A 22,416-nucleotide genomic window follows, 5' to 3' on the forward strand; every position below is an offset into this window, starting at 1 on the left:
ATAGTTAAATTCTCAGCTCAGGATCTCCATTACACAGCAGCAGAATCCATACAACAGTGTTGTGTGTGGAATATGTTGTGTATGCTTTGCCTCGATCATTCCCTTTTCTCCTTTGCCCGGTGGGGTCACCGAGTGGTGGTGCCTGAGCAATGTGATGGTGTGGTACGTTGTAGCACCGTACAATTATTGTTGTGTAATTATACTTACGTATTGCTCAATTAGGAATTGTATATTTCCCCCATTGTATAATTAATATCGTAATTGTGTATAAGTGTGCTTGGGATATTGTTAGCCTTTAATATTGCAATTGTGTATTTTGTATTTTTGTACACGAGTAGGGAGAACCAAGGGAGCTCCTGTATATTTGGCGCCAATATAAGGCGTGGCGTCTAGTTATAATTCTGTATTTGTCTATTGTAGTGCTTTATCAAATTGTGATTTAATACACTTACCTACACTGTTAATATGTTTTCATTTAGCCACTCTACTATATATATATTGGAGGATAGACTAGGAAAATTTATCTACTAGAGTCTATTCTTTCCATTCGTTCTCTTTATTTTAGTAGCAGTGATTAACGCATTAACTCACAACCCCCACCCCATATATGTATATATATATATATATATATATATATATATATATATATATATATATATATATATATATACATACATACATATAATATACAGTACAAGTACTGCTCAACCTTGTATGCTGAGTGCTGTATCGTACGGACTTTGCTCTGGTTAACATCAGATTATTTTATTCGGCTAAGGGACTCGAGACCAAATCCGGCCTCGTTCGTTCGACTGAGTGCCCCTCCTGAGCTGAATAGAATCGACCAGTGTCAGCCAGGCCAAAATTCACGTGACGTTATCGGAGGTGAAAGAGTTCCCGTTATGCGACACAGAGTGTTCATTTGTTGTTAATCCGTTGTACATTTGTTGTTTATGGACCAGGAGGGGGGCATCGCGGTGCTGAACGCCTGTTCCGTGGCAATGGGGATTCTCACCGAGAGTCCCGTGCGGCCCTGGCACCCGGCGACGATGGAGATCAAAGACGCCTGTCGGAGAGCTGTAGAGTACTGCAAGGTGAGCGAGAACGAGAAGACCCATTTTTTTTTTTTTTTTTTTTTTTTTTATCATCAGGTGAGGGAGTTTTGTTTATTCGTTAATTAATATATTCATTTATTTATTTATGCATCTGTTCATTTCTATAATCCATTTATTCAATATTCTTATTTATATCTGTTTTCATGATTTTTACAAGATTACAAAGGCGGAATATGCCGACAAGAGACTTATTGTTCCATAAATAGGTCGGCTGCGAAAAAATATATAATAATGATAAGTGAATAAACAAATAATAAATATATGAATAAAGATAATAATAAAAACAATAATAAATAAAATAAATAAATAAATGCATAGGTATAGTTAAATAATAAACAAACACGTAAATAGTAAATATTAATCATTGACATATAACTAATAATAAATATGAATAAAGCAAATGATAATAAACATACAAATGACAAAAAATAAACAAATCATATAAAATCAATGATAGTCATTACAGCATCTTGCTTAGGTGTTTATCTAAATGATTCTTAAAGCTTCGAACTGAACTACATTGCACCGCCTCTGCAGGAAGTTTATTCCGTTCATTAACTACACGGTTGGCGAAGTTGTTTCTACCCACTTCCAAATTAAACATATTTCCTGACAGTTTGAGACCATTGCTTCTTGTCTGATTCTCACTCAGTGTGAAAATTTTGTCATTTTTGATGTTGTCAATTCCCTTTAGAATCTTAAAAATCTGTATCAAGTCACTTCTGAGTGTAATTATTCATTTTTCCAATTGAGGCTCAGATCTTCGGCTTCGCGGAATGAAGGCAGTCTCCCTAAAGCCTTTCGCCTACCTTCCTCGACTTGTGTGTTCATTCTGTCTGCCACCAGGCGAATTGATTCAACAGAGTGGACACCCCTTAAGGGTTTTCAAGGGTTTGATAGTTTGAATTTGAATGAATTCGCCTGCTGACAACCAGAAGAAATATTCAAAGTACTTCATCTAGAATCTACAAGTATCTAGATTTGTGTGCTTATACAGAAAACGTCCCTTTCATGTGTGGTTGATAGTATAAAGTGTACAGCGATGGTAGTAAGAGGGTGGTGGTAACTTTGCTTGCTTCATCTGTACAGGCAGCTGGTGGTGATCTGGCGAGGGTGGCCATCTATTACAGTCTGGAGACTCCAGGGATCGCCGCCCATCTGACTGGGTCCTGCACCCTGAAGATCCTCGACCGGAACTTGGAGACCTACACCTCGGAGCCCACCGAACTGGACAAGCGCCTCGCCAGGGAAATCAAACAGAAGTATGTACGACGGTGGTGTATATTTGTGTGTGTGTGCATATAACAACCTAGACTAAGCCCCTCTTTCTCTCTTCTTCTCCCTTGACACTTCCAGGTTCTTCGACGGCCTTTCCCAGAAGCACTGGGAGGGCATTGAGAAGTTAAAAATTCAACAGAAGCTGAAAGAATTGCGGGGCAAGATTCCCGAGGGTGGAAACGACCAGCCCGTCGTATGATAATCACCAGCCCAGGCATCAAAGTTTCTGGAACACCTCCCGGATTGTGTTGCGTTTGTTGATTGGTGGTTACGTCTCACCAGGCTAGTGACTTTCTAGTCAGACGTTCCACTGCAGTATTCTTGTTATTTCTTTTTACCAGAAGTTTGTTTTCGCCTCAAACAAGTTGTCTTTCTACCCTTAATCATTTTATCAATTTTAACCCATGGAATGTCAGGAAAATAAAAAATGATAAATAAATAAGTTATACAATACAAATTCCTGCTTGTTTTAATGGTCATGTATGTTCCAATTGTAAATAGAAATTAAGCAAAAAGCTATGTTGAAATTAAAAAGTCCAATTCTAAACGAATAAAAAAATGACAGTTGGCACCCCGTAAAACGAATTATATAAATGATCGTATGAAGTAGAAGAAAATTGTCGATTTATTTATTGCAGACTACGCTTGCCCTTAGTGCACGATGAAAATCGTCCAGTGTACAAATAATTCCCTCCATTTGAAATATTTAAGATAAACAAGTCTTCTGTATACTGGGTGCCAGAATCCTTTCTAATATCATGGTACAGTATTGTAGTGTGAATGTGGTGGACAAATGTATGGAATGTGTGAGATGAGGAGAGAGACCGTTGGCACCCCTGACCCGCGGGACACGAGGTTTGGGGTCAGAACCGGCAGTGTTTTGGTCAGGTGCATTAAGTGGAGACGTGTGTGAAGTAAGAGTGGAAGGATGTGTGACAATGAGTAGGATTAGGCGTTTAGGGCGTAGGTCGTGTAGGAATTAGTTGATAGGAGTGTGAGCGGCCGCACCAACGTGTAGTAGGTAGTGACTGGATCATTCTGTGCAGACGGCACGAGTCATGGAAGCCTGGATTGAAAGCAAAACTCTGTTCGAAACATATCGAAAAAGGTACACTCAGGACCCTGGCCTTGCCAACAACCACGAAGGCCATAACGAAATATATCCAAGATGTCTGCACTATCTCGTTGACAATAGGGAATGGCTGAAAGAAGGTAAAAAGACCAGTTCACATTGTCAAAGATTTGATAAAAAAAATTCGTCCTCTCTCCTGACAATGTGAACCAGGCGTTTCTTGTAAATTATAATACAAAGTGTAGTAAAGCGTTTGATAAGGAACTGGTTGACAGAAATAGTAGCTACTACCAACACAGCACCATGTTTTTAGCTTTGCACTTGCTTCGTAGATGTACATCTGCTTACCAATCGTGCGCCACATAATAGCCTTATCATCATCTTACTTTTAGGTTCAAAAGCACACAAAGAGCTTGATATCAAAGTAACGCAGAAAGCACTTCTCAGGGATGTCGGTCAGCTCTCGCCTTGTCAGCAAACATCAGCGCTGGAATCGTATCACAAGGTTGTGTGCTTCTTTTCTCTCAAGTTCCAGTATTTTTTCTTTTTATGGAGCAATGAAAGGAAGGCAAGTTCATATGTAACTTCAAACATCTCTTGATGTAATTTCACTGCGGTAATTCAGGCACAAGGAGGCTGAATTCTTATTGAGAATGGCGATTGCATGGTGATTGAAAATTATCATTATTAATTTGTCCGTTTTCAGACTACTATTTGCTGCCCTTCATTTCAATGAAAATTCATGTAAAAAGGAGAAAAATGGAAAAAATGGAGAGGCACAATGGGCTATATCTTATTCCAAAGCCAAAGCAGGTGTTGGAATGGCGAAGAAGGTTGATCTAACATATGGTGAGTGCATGAAGCATTATTGTACTACATACTGATCCAGACTGTGGAACTGTATAGGACTTCCTACTGGAGCAATGTGATAAATCCAAAATTAGTAGTTGCCTAAAAAAAATTATCGTTCTAATATGTCAAACTAAACAGTAAAATGCACAAACCATAAATCTCCATTTTTGTATTTACAGAATATATACATATTTTACTTGGTGAATTACTGAGGTTGCTTTCTGAATATCCATCATACAAACTTGCAAGGGATGCCAAACTTCAGTCCGCTATGAAAGTTCCTGAACCAGTCTGTTCCAAGTTTGAAAAACAAAAGAAGTCTGACATCATCCAGAATCAAAGGTCCAGGTTTAATCGTCCAACACAGTGAACTCTTTTCATACACCAAGGACAAATAGTACTCCGAACATAATTCCAAGAATCTGAACTATAGTCATTGCTGAAGGGTATTTAAATCCTGTGTAGTGTTCATCTGGTGCAGGCCATTTTTTTTTTTTTTTTTTTTTCTAATTTGGTCTCTGGCACACACTGGAAGGGGCAGGCGATTTCTTTTGCCCACTCCAGTAAATTACGACAGGCATGACGCCTGTACAGCCTGAAAGAAATAAAATTACCAATTTATGATTATTTTGTTACATGTATCTTTGTACCGTACCCACATTGGAACACGAAAAGGCATCAAAATCCGATAAATATTCTTCACTCAATGTGAAGTCACTTTCGTATTGCGTGCTGGCCATGTTGAAGAATGTAAACAACAGCTGTTACGTCATCAGTGCCCTAGCGGTGGAAAATGTAACTACGATATTGGAAAGTTCGTCTGCTACTAGGCACTTTTAAGATCATGCTAGTTGAATAAAATTTATATTATGAAATGCTAGAAACATGCATTTTAGTGTTCTAACTTCTAAGTAATATTTTCATACATGAAATAACAAAAAATAAAGAAATCCAAAACCTTCTCAGTTCTCTTACCTGGTGGGCTTCCCATCCACATCCAGCTTATGATGTAGGCAAGGAAGCCGCACTCTGCTGATACGCCAGCCCATAATTCTACACATGACCTTTATATATTAATTGCAACTGGCTGGATAGTGTATCATAAGCAGCAACATTGCATGGAGCTGTGTCAAGGTGTCGATTGGTACTGCCTTATGCAATATAATCAAATAATATATCACCGAGATAAGCTGCAAGACCTCGTTTGAACACATGAATATCACTGCAGTTAACAAGTTCTGCAGGCAATTAATTCCACAGATTCACACATCTAATACTAAAATACCTTCTCCGTACTTCTACTTGTGTTCTGGTGTGACCAATTTTGAAGTCATGGCCCCTACTCAACAAAATTATATTTATAATTATATTTATAATTTCGAGGTATAGAAATTACGAGAAAGCCATTTATTGTGCCATATATGGGTCAAATTGAACTATTAAATGATACAACCAGTATTAAGTATAAATCCACGACCAAAAGGCTAAAAAGATAAATATTTTCCCCTATTTGTAATATGCCTTGTTGGAAGGACTTTTATGCTTTCCAACGGAACCTTTTGAATAAAAATAGTTGTATTTATATATGTTAGAATACTATATATTACAAGGGAGGATCACAAAACACCAGAAATAGGATAGTGCCAGGTCAACAATCGTTGGAAACTTAAAAGCTGTCGTTTTAGAATGACGTCAATGTAAACAAGAGATTGTTTGGGTTGATCGGCTTCTATACGAAACCCAATTATCGCAATTCTGTGACATCAAAATGAGTAACATCTACATACAGGAGCCCCCAACAGAGGGAAAGGTCGTATAATATAATTTTGAAGTGAACAAACCTGTCATGAGCGAATTCACATGCTTTTGTATTTTTACTAGAATTGCATGTGGTCCAAACCAAGTTATTCTTGAAGTTTGCTTGTCAGCAAATTTGGATAGGTAGTACGATTAAAAGAACATAATGCAAACATCCAAACTGTTCACCTGAAGTATATTGAGCTTAGAAGAATGATTTAAGGGGATCTAGAGTCTGTTTCATTAGTTTTACCAAAGGTTGTCTAAAGGAAAAGTCAGTTTTAGAAACTGTCCAGACTCCATACACAACAGTGCCAGTGAATTTTGCATATTTTTCAGGCTAATTTGGCTCACAAAATCTCTTCCCCACCAGACTTTTTCAAATATCTTCCAATTAACAATTATTAAGGCACTGTGTATAGCATCTGTTCAAAATTTGATGTTGATTCTTCTCTCAGTTGAAACTGTTGATTTCTTATTTTAAAGCTTTTGCCACTATTTTATTTGCCATTACCACATACATCAATAGTTTTGTTTACAACATTTTAATGCATTTGTTAATTGGAGGCATTTTAAACTCTATATTGGCCATCTAATTTGCTGTAAAAAAAAATTGAGAAAAGAATACTGGGGAAATGTCAACCGTACACTTATAATCATATACATAGGAATCAAATGGTGGTTATGGGGGAGATAAACATTATCTCATTGCCCATTTCCCAAATCCATCAGTACCTATATCTCCAACTGAAGGTGTTCAGACTAACACGTCTCTTAACAGGGCTGAAATTTTATTAATTTCAGAATTTGTGGAGTTTTGTCTCAGCCACTTGCATGGCAATCTGTATATTTTTTCTGTCTATTTTATGACAATTCCAAAAACTTTTCTTTGTCAATTTTTTTCCAGAAATTAATATTAAGGGTCAGTGAAAAAATAATTCCCACATCTTTCTCGCCACCGAAACGCCATTTCTGTTGAATACATCACCAACTATTTTTTCATGAAACATATGTTTTTCTCCTTATTCTAACCAAACCTACCTAACCTAAAGCTACCATACCTAATTCACGTAACCACATACAGTACATCTTGCACATTGGACAGCCATGACACTGGTTCGATGGTGGGTAGTGGGCGGTAAGGTTGTGGGAATTATTTTTTCATTATCCCTTATTAATTTGTAGGAAAAATGTTACATATACCAAGGGCTTTTTCTCCCCTAACAAGGAAGATAGCCAAAATCAAAACACACAAATCCACTCCCACCCATTTCATCCCCACATATTTCAGTCACATTCACCACCCCTCCCTTCCTCTTATCTTGGCTCCTCCTAGATGACAGATCATCCCTGCATCTCACCCACTATCCTGGTTCAGAAGCAATGCAGCAAGACACAGCACATCCACAGCAAAGCCGCTTCATTTAATTGGTGGCCCCTTTCTCCATCCCATCACACAGAAAAATAGAAGACAGAGAGAAATCCCTTCAGGCTGCATCAAAATATCATTCACACATACTCTCTAACCCTCATCCCCCACCCACTCCCATGCATCACAGCATCATCCATACACAATCATTCTCCCTTCCTCCCTCAACAGACACCCCCCCTCTTTCTGAATATCCCTTTTACCCCATCCATCCATCTCATTCTTGGTCTCCCCCTCATGTTCACTCCCTCTACCTCTCCCTTCCACACTTCCTTTACTAATCTTTCTTCACTCATTCTTTCCATGTGTCCAAACCATCCCAATACTCTTTCATTAACCCTATCTGCTATCTCTTTTTCCAGCCCCGCTCTCTTCCTGACTACCTCATTTCTCACTCTATCCAGCCTAGTAACCCCTATCATACATCTCACACATTTTGATCTCAGACATATCTCAAAAATGTTACTAAAAATTTTTTTCTTCGAGTTTTCGCAATGTAGATCTAAAAAATGTACAAATTACTGTGTGAACAGGTGAGACAAAACTTCACAAATACCATAATTTCCTCAGCAAGTTCATATAATTTGAGTAATGACAGTTACTTCCCTTTTACTATAACCTTCTGACTTAGAAATAGTCCCACATTAATAGGACACATACAGTAGCCCTAAAGGGATACTGGTTTTCAGTCATTAAAACTTGAGGCAACAGTTAATATTAACACATAATAAATTTGACATATATTTTCAGCTAGTAATCAGTGTCAACTTTTATTCTTTTTCCTTGTTAGAAGTCTGTTTTTTCCTTAAGATTACTTTAAATAAAAAATAGACAAAATTGTATATAAATTTGGTATGTCTCTTGGTGGAGTTCTTGTCAGTTTTGAGGTCCTTTACAAATGATAGTAATTAATTTACCATATTCTAAGTCTAGTTGGGAGACATTCAGTTTTATGTCAGCCACAACTCCAGCTCAGTGAAATTGTTTGAGTGTTTTTGTCTGCTGTTTTGAAGTTGTGGTTCTGGGCCCTCACTTTAGGTCATCTACATCTATGAGCATCTGATGTTGAGCTTTGATTAGGAGTTGAGAGGTCATGTTTGAACAGGTTGAATAGTGATGGTGATAGTATTTCCTGGGAGATCCCATTGTATAAACTATTGGTTCCTGATAGGTTGTGTTTCTAAGATATTTTGCATTCTCTGGCAGCCAGGAAGTTTTTCATCCAATTCTTATTATTTGTGTATTTCTGTATATATAATATTATCAAAAGTGATATATGATAATGATCATGAAACAAATGACTCCCATTAATATTTTTTAGGTTTTGATGGTCACAAGTGCTGGAGATTTAGACATTGAATTATGGTCCAAAGAAACTCCAAAGGCATGTCGGAACTTTGTACAACTCTGCTTGGAAGGTTACTACAATGAAACAATTTTTCATCGTGTCCTACCTGGCTTTATTGTGCAAGGTGGCGATCCAACTGGCACAGGAGCAGGGGGAGAATCTATTTATGGGAAACCATTTAAGGTGAGAAATGTTCTCTTCAGCCCAGTAACTTTATTCTTGTATATTTTATGTAGTAGGAAGTACATACATACATATACCAAGGCTTTTTCCCCCTTACAAGGGGGGTAGCCAAAAAGAAAAAGGCACAAAATCATTCCCACCCATCCCATCCCTGAATACACTCCTCACCCCTCCACCCTCCCTCCCATCTTAGCATCTTAGGAAGTAGAACATTTTAATTTTTGCAAGAAAGTAAGATAACCCTTTAAAAGTTAATGGTGTTTGTTGCTAAGAATTAATATGTCAAAGTTAGAATAGGCTTTTTTAATGCTGTATTAACGCAACAACAATTGTTTTCCATCCTTACAACTTATATACAAAAGTGATTTATTCTCCCTTATAGAGAAGTTGCCAACTCAAAAATTCTACTCTTTGTAATCTTACTTTTACTGCTACTCCACATTGTTAACAAACTTTCTTCTTTTCTTTGTTATATCTTATTTTGTTGTAGATAAATTTCTATGGTCAATCACTGTAAAGCATTCTCTCTTTTCCAGGATGAATTCCATTCACGTCTTCGCTTTGTTCGCCGTGGATTGGTGGCTATGGCTAATGCCGGTCCAAATGACAATGGATCACAGTTCTTTATCACCCTGGGTCAGTGTCCAGAACTCCAGAATAAACACACAATATTTGGAAAAATTGCTGGCAACACATTGTATAACTTACCAAGATTTGAAGAAGGTGAAATTGGAAAAGTAAGGATTTGTAATTGTTTTAATTAGTTGTGCCTCACTGCACTGCATATTACCTAAGTAGTTTAGTTGGGACAGGGCAAAACTTCATCTCCAAGGTGCTGTGATGGAAAGGGTGACTGGAGATGACTGGGAACTAAAGGAAAAGCAGTCAATAGCAGAAAGAAGTGGTGAATGTATTGGTGGCAGAAAATAGGCATATATATGAAGATAAGGTGCAAAGAAGCAAGAAAGTATGTGAGAAGTGTATAGTACATTGCTTCTGACCTAGGGCAGTGGGTGAGATACAGAGGTGACCCATCATCCAGGAGGAGCCAAGAACAGAGGGAGGGAGGGATGGTGGATGGGAGTGGAGTATGTAGGGATGAAATGGGTGGGAATGGATTTATGCCTATGACTTTGGCTATCTCTCTTGTAAGGTGGAAAAAGCCATTAGTATATGTATGTATAGAGTACAGAGGGTGGAAGTGAAATGCAAGGTAAGGGAGGCCAAATGAAAAGTGGGTGTTTGGCTGAAAAAAAAATGTTTTGGAAGGAAATGAAGAGTGCAAAGAAGTGAGTTAAGAAGATAATGTATAGGGTATAAGTGGATTAGTCAATGGAAGGCAAGGTTATGAGAGAGAAATGGGCTGAGTATTTCAAGTTGTTGAATATAGAAAAGGATAGGCTTGGTATAGGCTACTGTAGGGCTGTAGGTTTAGTCAATGAAGCTTGAGGCAATGGTTAATTTCATAGAAAGTAACCAATCCAAATTTTAGGCATTAATCCACTAAAATTTATGTGCATTTCCGGCAGGAGGATAGACCGGAGTTTCCACAAAAAGTTATGAAGACAGAAGTATTAAAGAATCCCTTTCCTGACATCATACCGAGACTAAAGATTGAGAATGAAATTCCAAAAGAAAAGCGGAAGAGTAAGAAGAAGGGCACCAAGTAAGTATTTGAATTAATCCTCGAAAAACATGATGATTTTATTCAGCTTTAAAAGAACCCATCAACGCTTTTGTAGATTGGACAACACAAAAACAATCTTGAGTAGCATTCTAAAGCATGTATAGATTTGTACTTGAAATTGTTATTTGAGGCACTGACAACATGAAGCAGCCTTGCTGTGGATGTGCTGTGTCTTGCGACACTGCTTCTGACCCAGAGCAGTGGACAAGGTGCAGGGATGATCCGTCATCCAGGAGGTGCTAAGATAAGAGGGAGGGTGGAGGGGTGTGGAGTGTATTCAGGGATGGAATGGATGGTAATGATTTTATACCTTTTCCTTTTTGGCTACCTCCCTTGTAAGGAGGAAAAAGCTTTGGCATATGTATGTATGACAACATCTGGTATTTCCATTTCCCCGTACTTCAAAAGCATGTTGCCTATTTTAATTATTTTTGTTTTGGCTGATGTCAAACAATTTTATTCAGCTAAGAGAATCTCCCATATTCTTTTCTACATACATATACCAAGGGCTTTTTCCCCCTTACAAGGGAGGTAGCCAAAGTCAAAGGCATAAATCCACTCCCACCCATTTCATTCACACATACTCCATTCCCATTCACCATCCCTCCCTCCCTCTTTTCTTGGCTCTTCCTGGATGATGGGTCATCCCTGCTTCTTGCCCACTTCCCTGGGTCAGAAGTAATGCAGCAAGACACAGCACATCCACAGCAGGCCACTTCATTTAATCGGCCCTCTATCCCCTCATGCAGAAAAAGAGAAGACAGGGAGAAATCCCTTTGGGCTGCATCAAAATATCATTCACACATACTCCCTCACCCCCCACCTCACCCATCCCCACCCACTCCCCATGCATCATATCATCCATACACAACCATTCTCCACTCACCCCTATCTTCTGTCTTCTCCCTTCCTTCCTCAACAGACATCCCCCTCTTTCCCAGTGCCCCTTTTACCCCATCCATCCATCTCATCCTTGGTTGCCTCCTCATGTTCACTCCCTCCACCTCTGCCTTCCACACCTCTTTTACTAATCTTTCTTCACTCATTCTTTCCATGTGTCCAAACCATCCCAATACTCTTTCATCAACCTTATCTCCCAACTCCCTTTCCACCCCTGCTCTCCTCCTCACCTTCTTGTTTCTCAATCTATCCAGCCTAGTATCCCCTACCATACTTCTCAGGCACCTCATCACAAACACATTTAAACTCTTCCTCTTTTCCTCTCTTTTGTTCCATGTTTCTGGCCCATATAGTGCTGTTGGCACAATCACCCCATCATAAAATCTCATCTTAGCATCCATTCCCAAATGTCCATTTCTCATTACATTTTTTAATTCCCCAAGTTATTTACTTGCTTATCTCAATCTGCATTCTACCTCTACCTCCATTCCTTCCTTTCCCACCACATTTACCCCCAAGTATTTAAACCTAACCACTTCCTCCAATCTTTCTCCCTTAATACTCACTTCCAATTTGCTGCCATCCTCCTCTGTCATATAATATAAAAGATAATTTGTATATTTGTTGCCATTTTTTCATATTTCTCAGCCTCTAAGGTAGAATTTTCTTTGGTTTCCATAGAAACTTTAAGTTACTTTCATTTGGTGATGAGGCTGAAGAAGAAGAAGAAGAGGTTCTTTTGGCTACCAAGAGTTTTAGCACCAAAGGCAACTCCGCTCACGATATTGGTCATGACCCGACACTCTCAGCCAGCACAGGAGGGGTTAAAGAAGACAAGAGTGAAGAACTGGAAAGGTTAGTATGGTGGCATGTGTAATTACTTACCCCATACTTTTTTTTTCACAATGTTGTCCACAATGATAGAAGTGCTGATGAATTATTGGGGATAATACCGACGTACCTACCTTCTTTCGTTGTTTGTTTTGTTTGATGATAATGATTGTGTTTTGAAACCCCATCTTTCTTATTTTCAGGATTCGTAAAAAATTGAGGAAGGAAGATACTGAAGAAACTTTACCAGCAGTTGGAGATGAAATCGTCAATGAAGTTAAGATAGAGAAGGAGAAAGAAAAAGAGGAAGAGGAAGAAAATGAAGATATATTACAATCAAGGGAAGTGGCTAAGGCCAAGAAATTGTAAGTATATGATCAGTTTTCAGAAAATTATTTACATTTGTATGTATTTATGTATGTATGTATTTGAATTTGCAATATTTCATGTACAAGGTATTTAGTACTTCGAAGAACTGTTATTGTAACTCAGAACATACACAGCTGTCTTGATCTAATTAACCTCTTCCATATGATGGCACCTACATAGGTGTCATGAGGCACGAGTATATGAGGATGTCGGCATTGGCGTCTCGATTATATTTATCTTGTAGTTGTAGCTGAGAGACCCCTGAATTCTGTGAACCAGCTTGATCACGTTTTCTGTTTTTATTATTACTCAGAGTGAAAGAGAATAAGTAATACATCAGTGACTATATTTTATAACACACGTAGTGTGACGCATCATCAAATCATCATACATTAGGCATCCGATGCTGGGTGCAAGAATTTGACTCATAATGAAGAAGTTTATGTTTAACTAGGATTTTTTTTTTTTTTTTTTTTTTTTTTTTTTTTTTTTTTTTTTTTTTTTTTTTTTTTTTTTTTTTTTTTTTTTTTTTTTTTTTTTTTTTTTTTTTTTCATTATGGCCTCTTGATGCCTTCCTATCCCAGAGGGTATATGTGTTTATTATAGTTATAGCATCAGCCATTGTGTTTTAGTGATCTCTTCTTTTCAGGGCCGCCATGAAAGCAGAAGTCAAACAGTTGAAAAAGGATTTGATAGGAAAGAAAGATGAAAAGAAAGAAGAAATCAAGGAGGAGGAGGAGGACATGTCTGAAGAAACCATAGCAATGAGGGACTACAAGAAGGATAGAGAAGAGTAAGAGATTATCTTTATTTCTCTTTTTCTCACTTGCTTTCTCTCTCTCTCTCTCTCTCTCTCCCTCTCTCTCTCTCTCCCTCTCTCTCTCTCTCCCTCTCTCTCTCTCTCTCTCCCTCTCTCTCTCCCTCTCTCTCTCCCTCTCTCTCTCTCTCCCTCTCTCTCTCTCTCTCTCTCCCTCTCTCTCTCTCTCTCTCTCTCTCTCTCTCTCTCTCTCTCTCTCTCTCTCTCTCTCTCTCTCTGTTTGTCTATCTTGTATATACATATCAAAAGTCCTTTCCCCCTTTTCTACCCAAGCACTTCTTGGGGTGAAGAGCTATTCCTGTCCCATGTCACACTGCTTGAATCCAAGGCAGTGCATCAAGATACAGCTCTTCCACAAAAGGGGCCCAACAGCCACAGCTGGTTTACCCCCACCACTTTGTTATACCCTCATCCACTCAAAATAGTTTTATGGAGTAGACAAAAAGAAAATCCCTTTTGGCCCTGTCATACCTTCATCCATTTACAGTCAATCTCCATTTACATGTCTTTTTTACTCTCCCTTCTTTGATTGACAAACATTCCCCTTGTATCCAGTGCCCTTTTCACCCCATTCATCCTCCTCATTCTTCTGCTGCCTCTCATCCCTTAGAGGGGGTTTACACAGTCTAACGGTTCGTCAAACGCGGTTCGACAGACATGGGTTTTAACCCATTCAACTCATTCATGGCAGCCGCTTGTTGTGTAGATACGAAAACCCGGATATGGTAATGTACTTTATAAAACACATATACTTATGTATAGTTTTTCCTCTGTAGTCATGAGAGACACTGAAATGCTTTCATATTCTTCATGCTAGCCCTTGCTATAAACAATTAGATACTAGATTTTTAGATTTCAATGTATGTCCTTTTTTCATCATGTCATCTGAGGTTAAAGGGTTAAGTGATGTGTGAACGGGGTATTTGGGGTTTAACCAACGTGTTCGACAACCAACGGGGGTTCACATATCACTTTAAACACGTGTCTGTCAAACCACGTTCGACGAACCGATAGACCGTGTAAACCCCCTCTTAGACTTGTTTCCTCCCTACTACAGTTATCATTTCATATACATGTCATCACTTAATTTTTGCCCATATTTATCTTAAGGTTTCTCTTCTCACACAACCTCTTGTACTCTACTGCCAACTGCTTCAGTCTATCCTAAGACTTAGCCACAAGCACAATGTTGTCTGGAAACAACAACTGGCTCACTTCTCACTTCCCTTTGATATGCAAAAATTATAATAGTAAACAAATCCATACTTATACTGTAAAGCCTTTATCCCCTCATAAAGGGGTAGCCAAGTCAAAACATACACCTTGCATCCATTCAAAAATCCACTTGTTGTCCCTCCACTTTTAGCTCCACATGGATGAAAGGTCATTCCTGTTCCCTGCTACATTGTTGGCATCAGGCAGTACAGCAAGACACAACTAAGGTCAATTAAAATAAGTCCCCCCCCCCCAAACCCCAATCCAATCAGATATCACCTTCAATGTGAGGTGACAAGGCATAGGAGAGAAAAATCCATTTATTCTGTCCCACTTAAAAGACAAGTATGAATATTGATTTGATGCAGGTATGAAGAGAAGAAGAAGCAGCTGCCAAAGAAAGGAACATCGAGAGAAAAACAAACGCTTGCTTTGCTTCAGCGATTCCGGTCTAAAGTGATGGAGGCAGTTGAGAATGAAGATGAAGGAGGTGAAGCTGTAGATGATGATGATGATGATGACGACGAAGAGAATAATGATAAATGGTAAGTTTTATTTTTCCAAGTTCATAAAGAATTTTGTACTCACTATTTTTGGATTTATGTTATATGGATTATGATATGATTTTATTTTATAGAAATGGTTGAACTCCTTACTGGGGACTGACTACATGTAAAATTGAATGGCCAATTTCTCCCATTGGACAAAAACCCTAAATCTTGGGCCTAACTTTTGATACCCACATATCCAGCCTACTCATCAAGGACTTTATAGTGAATATACATACATATACCAAAGGCTTTTTTCCCCCTTATAAGGGAGGTAGCCAAATAACAAAGGCATAAAAACCACTCCCACCCATTCCATCCCTAACATACTCCACTCCCCTTCACCCTCTTCCCTCCCTCTTATCTTGACAAAAAGAACCATATCAAAATCAGTAGCTGGCATAGGTTTTTGTCAGCAGAAAGAAACTAATCAAAGTGCACATACTGTTCATAAGAACTACACTCAACGATGCCTTCCCCCTCACATATGTAGAGATAAACCAGCAGGTTGTTGTTGTTGTTTTCATTCCCTAGACTGTCTGGCTAAGCAGTCCCATCTCCCTGGGGAATGCCGCAGCTAGAATGAGCTTTTCCCACAAATCCTTTGTAGAGTGTATATTGTGTTGTTGGCATGCATGACTGCATGACTATGTACAATTCAGTCTTCCATGTGTTGTATAGTATGGGGTGAAGTGTTACATCATGGTAGCTTAGAAGGGGTGGATGGTGGCCACATCACAGTCTGCCCAGGTGGACTCTGTCCTTTTAGGGGAGAGAGGATTCAGAGGGATGGTTATCAGGGGGGTCTGGCATAAAGCAATATATTATCTTTTAGAATGTTGATGGAGCAGAGGCGATATGATTATGGATATGATTCTGATATTGGCATTTGGGTGTTGTTTTGATATTTCTTGATGTGTATGGGTGTTCTACTGTGTAGTATTGTGGAGGCTGCAGTAAATGTTTTTGTGCCTCTCCTATCAAGGTGATCATTGATTTTGAGGACTTGTTTCATGGTGGAGATAGTATGTAGGTGTTGTATTTGTGTAGCCTATAATTTTCTTTAGGGCTTTGTTTTGTATAGTCTGAAGGTTGTTATGGTGTATCTTAATGGCATGGGATTCACATAATTCATCACAGAGTGTATTGATTTTTTGTATACTGTAGTACTCGTATTTGTTTCTTTGTTTTGTCCAAATGCTCCTACAATCAATGTAAGCACATAAAGTTTAGGTGTGCATTTAGTCCTTTGTATGTGATGCGTTGTTTGAATGACATTCATGTATCATATGTTATGCCAAAAATACTGGGTGTATGTGTGTGTGGTTTGAGAGTGTTGTTGATATAGAGGTGTGGTATGTATTTGTGTTCTGCTATCCAGTTAGTGAGAAGTGTGGCTGTAGATTTGGTTGGGGCTATTATGAGTCTATTTGTAGTGAACCATGTATTGAGTGTATTAAGGTATGGTTGTAGTATTTCTGCAGCTTTGTCTGTTATAGTGTGTGCATGTAATTTTTATGTTGTCTGTGTAAAAAGAGATATGTATTTCTGAGGTGTCATGCATGTATAGATTAAAGAGTGTGGGGTATAGAACTAAGCACTATGGTATTCTGTTCGTAGAGTTTATTGTGTGATTTCTACCTGCCAGATAATTGGCCAGCCATCTTTTGGTATCATTGTGCATGTCTATGTTATATATTCTGTTTGTGAGATTGTAACAGTGGTTGGCATTGAAAGCTTTACTGATGTCTAGTATTATGAAAAGTGCTCTGTGTGGGGACTTATCTGAATTGATGCCATTGGAAACTGCATGAGGTTTATAAGAAAAGTGTTTCCATAGCTGTCTGAGACCATGTTGGGATTCAGCAAGGGGGGTACATGGGGTGACAAGTTGGAGTACGAGGCATTCTTGACTTTGGAGGGGGTGCAGAGATGTGTGATTAGGTGGTTTGATGCTGGAACTGTTGGACCATTGTTGGATTTGAGGATGGTGATGATCTTCCCTTGCTCCCAAGATGTTGGGTATAGTGTTGTGTGAATAACTGTAGTTTGCAATGTTGGTGAGAGCATGTATGCCATGTGGTCCAATGTGTTTTAGGTGGATGTTGTCAAGTCCACAGGCAGTGAGGGCTTGAGGTTATTGATTATATGTTTTGTCTGGCTGTCTATGAAGGGTGTGTAGTCTAGGTCTGTAGGGAAGTCTTTCTTACGTCAAATGATGGATCTGTTGTCAGGGTGAGGGGTGACAAAATGATGTAGGAGTATTTGCTTGTTGTCTGTTTGAGGGTAAGTTGAATGTCGTGGTTATTGCACTATGAGAGTGTGTTGTGTTACTGTTGGTTAGTGTAATGCTATTAAGGGGGTACGCGACACCTGGAGGTCATTTTCTAAAATATTTAGAGTAAAGAGCTGAAACTTCTCAGGTAAATAGGTATCCATATTGCCTACATTTTAGGTGAAGCAGAATGATGTATGTACACATGTACGTATACCAGTAGCGACATTTAAAAGTGCACAGCACCATAATACGTGGACCAATTTGTTTTATATTTTGGCTATGATTAGTCAGTAGGCACACCTAGGGCCGGTCATTGAGTAATTGAACAATTTCCTTTATACTTTTGCATACAGGCATTTCAATTTTAATGTCTGGCAAAAATCGTGAAAAATACCATTTTTTTGCTCGTTTCCATTATTACTCCGAACTCTTTCATCCTATTCAAAATATTCGAACGATCGGCCCTAGCAGTTACTAAAAGTAATATTCCCTGTAAGTTTCATCTAAATCTGATGTATATTAGATTTTTTATGATTAAAAAAAAGTAGAAAAATATCGAATATATCTGTAACTTGCTTATAGTTTCACCAATTTGACTGATTTTTTCATGGCTTAATTCTTATTATATAATAAGTAAGTACAGTAAAAATTATCAACATATTTTAATTATAAGTACTTTAAATACTGAAAAACTAAAGTATAAGTATGTCACAGTAGTGACGACGCACAGACGACAACATCATATAATTTGCTTTTTTGCACCTTTGGCGGTTTCTTCATATGAAACCTCTCTGCTGGGGGTCTTCAGGGTATCTAAATCATTGGAAAGAGGTTTATTTTCCAGTAGTGGGCGCCTTCTCTTTCCTCATCAGATTCCCCTCGCCAATCTATGTTGGTAGGGCACCCCCTCCAGCATCATATGATGTCCCTTCTTCTTTCTTCTTCCTGTATAGCCTTGATCTTTTTCCTCTTGCTTTCTTCTTTGGATTTAATCTTCCTCTTTGAATTGTTTAGTCTAATGTTGTCCTTTACCTCTGTCACCGTCACAGAGGCGCAGGTGAGGGCGGTGGTGGAGTGAGAGGTGGTGAGATCTTTAGTCGTCTTTGACTGCTTGCCATCTTTAACTGCTGTTTTTTGTCATTGTGATGTTCTTTTGTTCTTTTTGCTACCCATGATGACTGTACTAAAGAGTAATATGTACTAGCTAAAGTAATAGATTGCAATGAGAGCTCATGAGACATGCGTACTTCCCTTTTCAGAGCTAGCCGGGAACTAACGCTTAGTTTCGCACAAAGTTGGCGAAATATTCTCCCTCCACCTTCCTCCCTTCCCCTCCACAATCGTATTGGCCGTTGATACACTGGGCGAGTGGAAATTCAATCAAATTTCATAGGGCTACTAATGGCCCTATGGGAAGTTTTCCTAGGCCTGCCAGTGTGTTTTCTAGGCACTGGGTCTGCACCACTGTTTTCTTGGCGTCGACGCCTTATCCACCTGCGCACTGTGGAAGGGTTTATGTTCATCAAGTCACTTATTTCTTTCGTTCCATGGCCTGCATCTTTCAATACCAGCACCTGTGCAATCTGTTCATTGCTTAAATGGTTGGTCGGAGCCATATTTACACTGAAAAGGGAAAAAAGGTAAAAAAATGCGACACAAAACTTGGCCCCCTCACGAGCACAACGCCACACACACCCTACCTCCACGAATGCCCTGAGGCAACTGACGCGCTCCAGCTTCCCTGGTCGCATCGTCCTTGGATGCAGTGACGTCATACAGGCAGGCGCGAGTTCTGACATCTTAGTTTCACCATCAAAATGACCATCATTTTTTCGCCATAGTTTGCGCCCGGTCTGGCCTAAGCAGGCGCGAATTTTGTCGAGCACTGTATATACCAAGGGCTTTCCCCCCTTACAAGGGAGGTAGTCAGTATCAAAGGCATAAATCCACTCCCACCCATTTCCTCCTCACATTACTCCCTTTCACCACCCCTCTCTTCCTCTTTTTTAGGCTCCTCCTGGATGACAGGTCATCCCTGCATCCCACCCACTACCCTGGGTCAGAAGCAGTACAGTAAGACACAACACATCCACAGCAACATCACTTCATTTAATTGGCAACGCCTTCTATGTCCCCTCATGCAGAATAAGAGAGGACGGAAAAAAAAATCTCTTCAGGCTGCATAAAAATATCATTCACACATACTCCCTCACCCACTCCTTTCCATGCATCACAGTATCATCCATACACAACCATTCTCCACTCATCCCATCTTCTCACAATCACCCCTTCATACAATCTCCTTTTAGCATCTATTCCCAAATGTTTACTTCTCATTACACTTTTTAATCCCCCAAGGTATTTACTTGCTTCTCTCAATCTACATTCTACCTCCACCTCCACTTCTCCCTTTCCCGCCACATTCCTCCCAAGTATCTAAAGTTATCCACTTCCTCTAGTCTCTCCCATAATACTCCCTTCCAATTTGCTGCAACATTCTCCCCTTGTACATCTCACCATCTTACTTTTACCCACATTTATCTTCAATTCCCTTCTAGTGCACACCTTCTCAAACTTTGTCACTAACTTCCTTAATCTCTCCTCTAATCCTGCTACAAGTACAGTGTTGTTAGCAAACAACAACTGGCTTATCTCTCATTTTTCTCCATATTCTTTAACAATCTCCAATCCCTGGCCGATTAACTTGCATTTATCTCTTGCACCATATATATATACATATATATATATATGTGTATATATATATATATATATATATATATATATATATATATATATATATCTACAACATTGAATGGGTCTCGGTGAATAGCGAAACATTTTTATCAATCACAATGCACTTTAATTCTGAGCCATTAACATCGGGTGTCCCAATGGAGGCACCATGCAGAAATTGAAAAGTGGTCCAACCACGGACCCCTGATTAGCATGTAACAAAGGCTGTAGTGACTTAAACCAAAATATATATATACATATATATATATATATATATATATATATATATATATTATGAAATATAATTTTGTATCAATATTTATTTCTATATTTACAGGCTCAGATATCGTATCAAGTTTAATGACGATGCACCTGTCCTTGCTAAGGATGCCAGCAGAAAGGACGAACATTGGTATGATCTCGATGATCCTCGCAATGCCATTAACAAGAGGAGACGAGAAGGAGGAAACAAGGAAGCAAACAAGAGAAGATGAATAGTTCTCGCTTAAAGTGGTTTTAAACTCTTAATGACTGTGGTTGATGACATCAGTATTAAGGTTGAATAAATGCAACAATATTGGCAATAATTCCAATAATGACTATCCTTCCATATGATGTTACTATAGATCACAACAGGTGAATTCCTAAGCATGGTTGACCATCTGTGTTGTGATCTCAATACTTATCCACACTTTTATTTCTAGTACCTTAGAATACAAAATTGATTAGGACATGTTTTTATCTTTTATCTGGGAACTATGGGTCTCCTGCAAGAGAGACTTGGGGCAGCAGATTGATTGATTTATATTTGATGCTATCAAGTTGTAAAAGTATTCTCACTACTACCCTTGTTTTCATTACCAAAGATACTAATATGTTTAATTGGTACTGTTTCTGAAAGCCGCTGTTGTATAATGGTTAAAGGAAGATGATTTTTTTTTTTATTATTATTTACTTATTTTTGGGGGAATGGTTAGGGAGTGGTTATGTGTGAAAGATATTTTGACGCAGCTTGAAGGGATTTCTCCCGATTTTCTCTTTTTCTGCATAAGGGGATGGAGTGGGGGGGGTTGCCAATTAACCCCTTCATTACCAACCCGTCAACCTTACGTAAACAAACGTTTCAAACCGTCCCATGAACGGCTGGAGCCTTATGTTTGTAAACACAGACACTTGCCACCACGTGGGTAGAAAGAACCCAGAAACTGAGGCCTTGAGAGCCCTCAATACACACAGCTTATAACTGTGACACGTGTGTGTCACAGGGAGCACGCTCCGTTCTTGGCGGGTGCACTCAGCCGTGACACGCAGGTGTCACAAAACACACATCCGGTACTCAAGGGGTTGAATAATGAAGCGGCCTAGCTATGGATGTGCTGTGTCTTGCTGCATTGTTAGTCTGCTCCTTATCCTATCCCTTTTACAAACTGGTGATAGAAATATCTGTTGTAATATAACTGAAATGGTCAAATTTTTCTTCTGGAAAGATTTGTGAGAAGGTCAAAGGGCCCTTGCTGACTGCTGTGGAGCTGTGGGTTTCTAACATGAAACTTTGGTAGAATGATTAATGTTACTGAAATTGGTGACATACTTTGTAGGTTTTGTTTCCCAGATTACTTTGTAACCATAAGAGGCAGCCTATGAACTAAAGAAAGATTTGGTTAGAATTCCGCTCTCTCTCTCTCTCTCCATAGAACAGATGAACTTTATTTTGGCTTTGCATACATATACCAATTTTTTTTTTTTTCCCCGTACAAGGGAGGTAGCCAAAAAACAAAGGCATAAAATCCACTCCCACCCATTCCATCCCCATATACTCCACTCCCATCCACTCCCTCCCTCCCTCTTATCTTGGCTCCTCCTGGATGATGGGTCATCCCTGCATCTTGCCCACTACCCTGGGTCAGAAGCAGTGTTGCAAGACACAGTACATCCACAGCAATGTCACTTCGTTAAGTCAGCGA

General features: G+C 39.0%; 2 protein-coding genes across 2 annotated transcripts in view; both read left to right on the forward strand.

The window, feature by feature from the left end:
* Positions 1–2,831, forward strand: part of LOC143039708 (uncharacterized) — an 18,299-nt gene extending 15,468 nt beyond the window's left edge. Inside the window, exons 7-9 of the mRNA XM_076209947.1 lie at positions 963–1,094; positions 2,205–2,377; positions 2,472–2,831. Of these exons, the coding sequence (XP_076066062.1) occupies positions 963–1,094; positions 2,205–2,377; positions 2,472–2,592 (426 nt within the window). The 3' untranslated portion in view covers positions 2,593–2,831. The remainder of the gene's footprint in view (positions 1–962; positions 1,095–2,204; positions 2,378–2,471) is intronic.
* A 3,142-nt stretch (positions 2,832–5,973) lies between these two features.
* LOC143040062 (spliceosome-associated protein CWC27 homolog) lies at positions 5,974–21,382 on the forward strand. The gene is made up of 9 exons (XM_076210699.1): positions 5,974–6,127; positions 8,865–9,074; positions 9,611–9,811; positions 10,604–10,740; positions 12,343–12,516; positions 12,696–12,857; positions 13,511–13,654; positions 15,262–15,438; positions 20,790–21,382. Exons 1-9 carry the CDS (start codon positions 6,086–6,088, stop codon positions 20,944–20,946), a joined length of 1,404 nt encoding a protein of 467 aa, XP_076066814.1. The 5' UTR covers positions 5,974–6,085; the 3' UTR covers positions 20,947–21,382.
* Positions 21,383–22,416: the final 1,034 nt, after the last annotated feature.

Source organism: Oratosquilla oratoria, chromosome 27 (genome assembly GCF_046742065.1).
Source record: "Oratosquilla oratoria isolate Oo_2021 chromosome 27, ASM4674206v1, whole genome shotgun sequence".
NCBI classification, from domain to species: domain Eukaryota; kingdom Metazoa; phylum Arthropoda; class Malacostraca; order Stomatopoda; family Squillidae; genus Oratosquilla; species Oratosquilla oratoria.

Bases quoted from the DNA above. Each gene is read 5' to 3' on its own strand.
- LOC143040062 (XM_076210699.1), top strand. From the start codon at position 6,086: ATGAGTAACATCTACATACAGGAGCCCCCAACAGAGGGAAAG. The intron at 9,075-9,610 runs GTGAGAAATGTT...TCTCTTTTCCAG, and splicing joins TTTATGGGAAACCATTTAAG to GATGAATTCCATTCACGTCT. The intron at 13,655-15,261 runs GTAAGAGATTAT...GATTTGATGCAG, and splicing joins TACAAGAAGGATAGAGAAGA to GTATGAAGAGAAGAAGAAGC.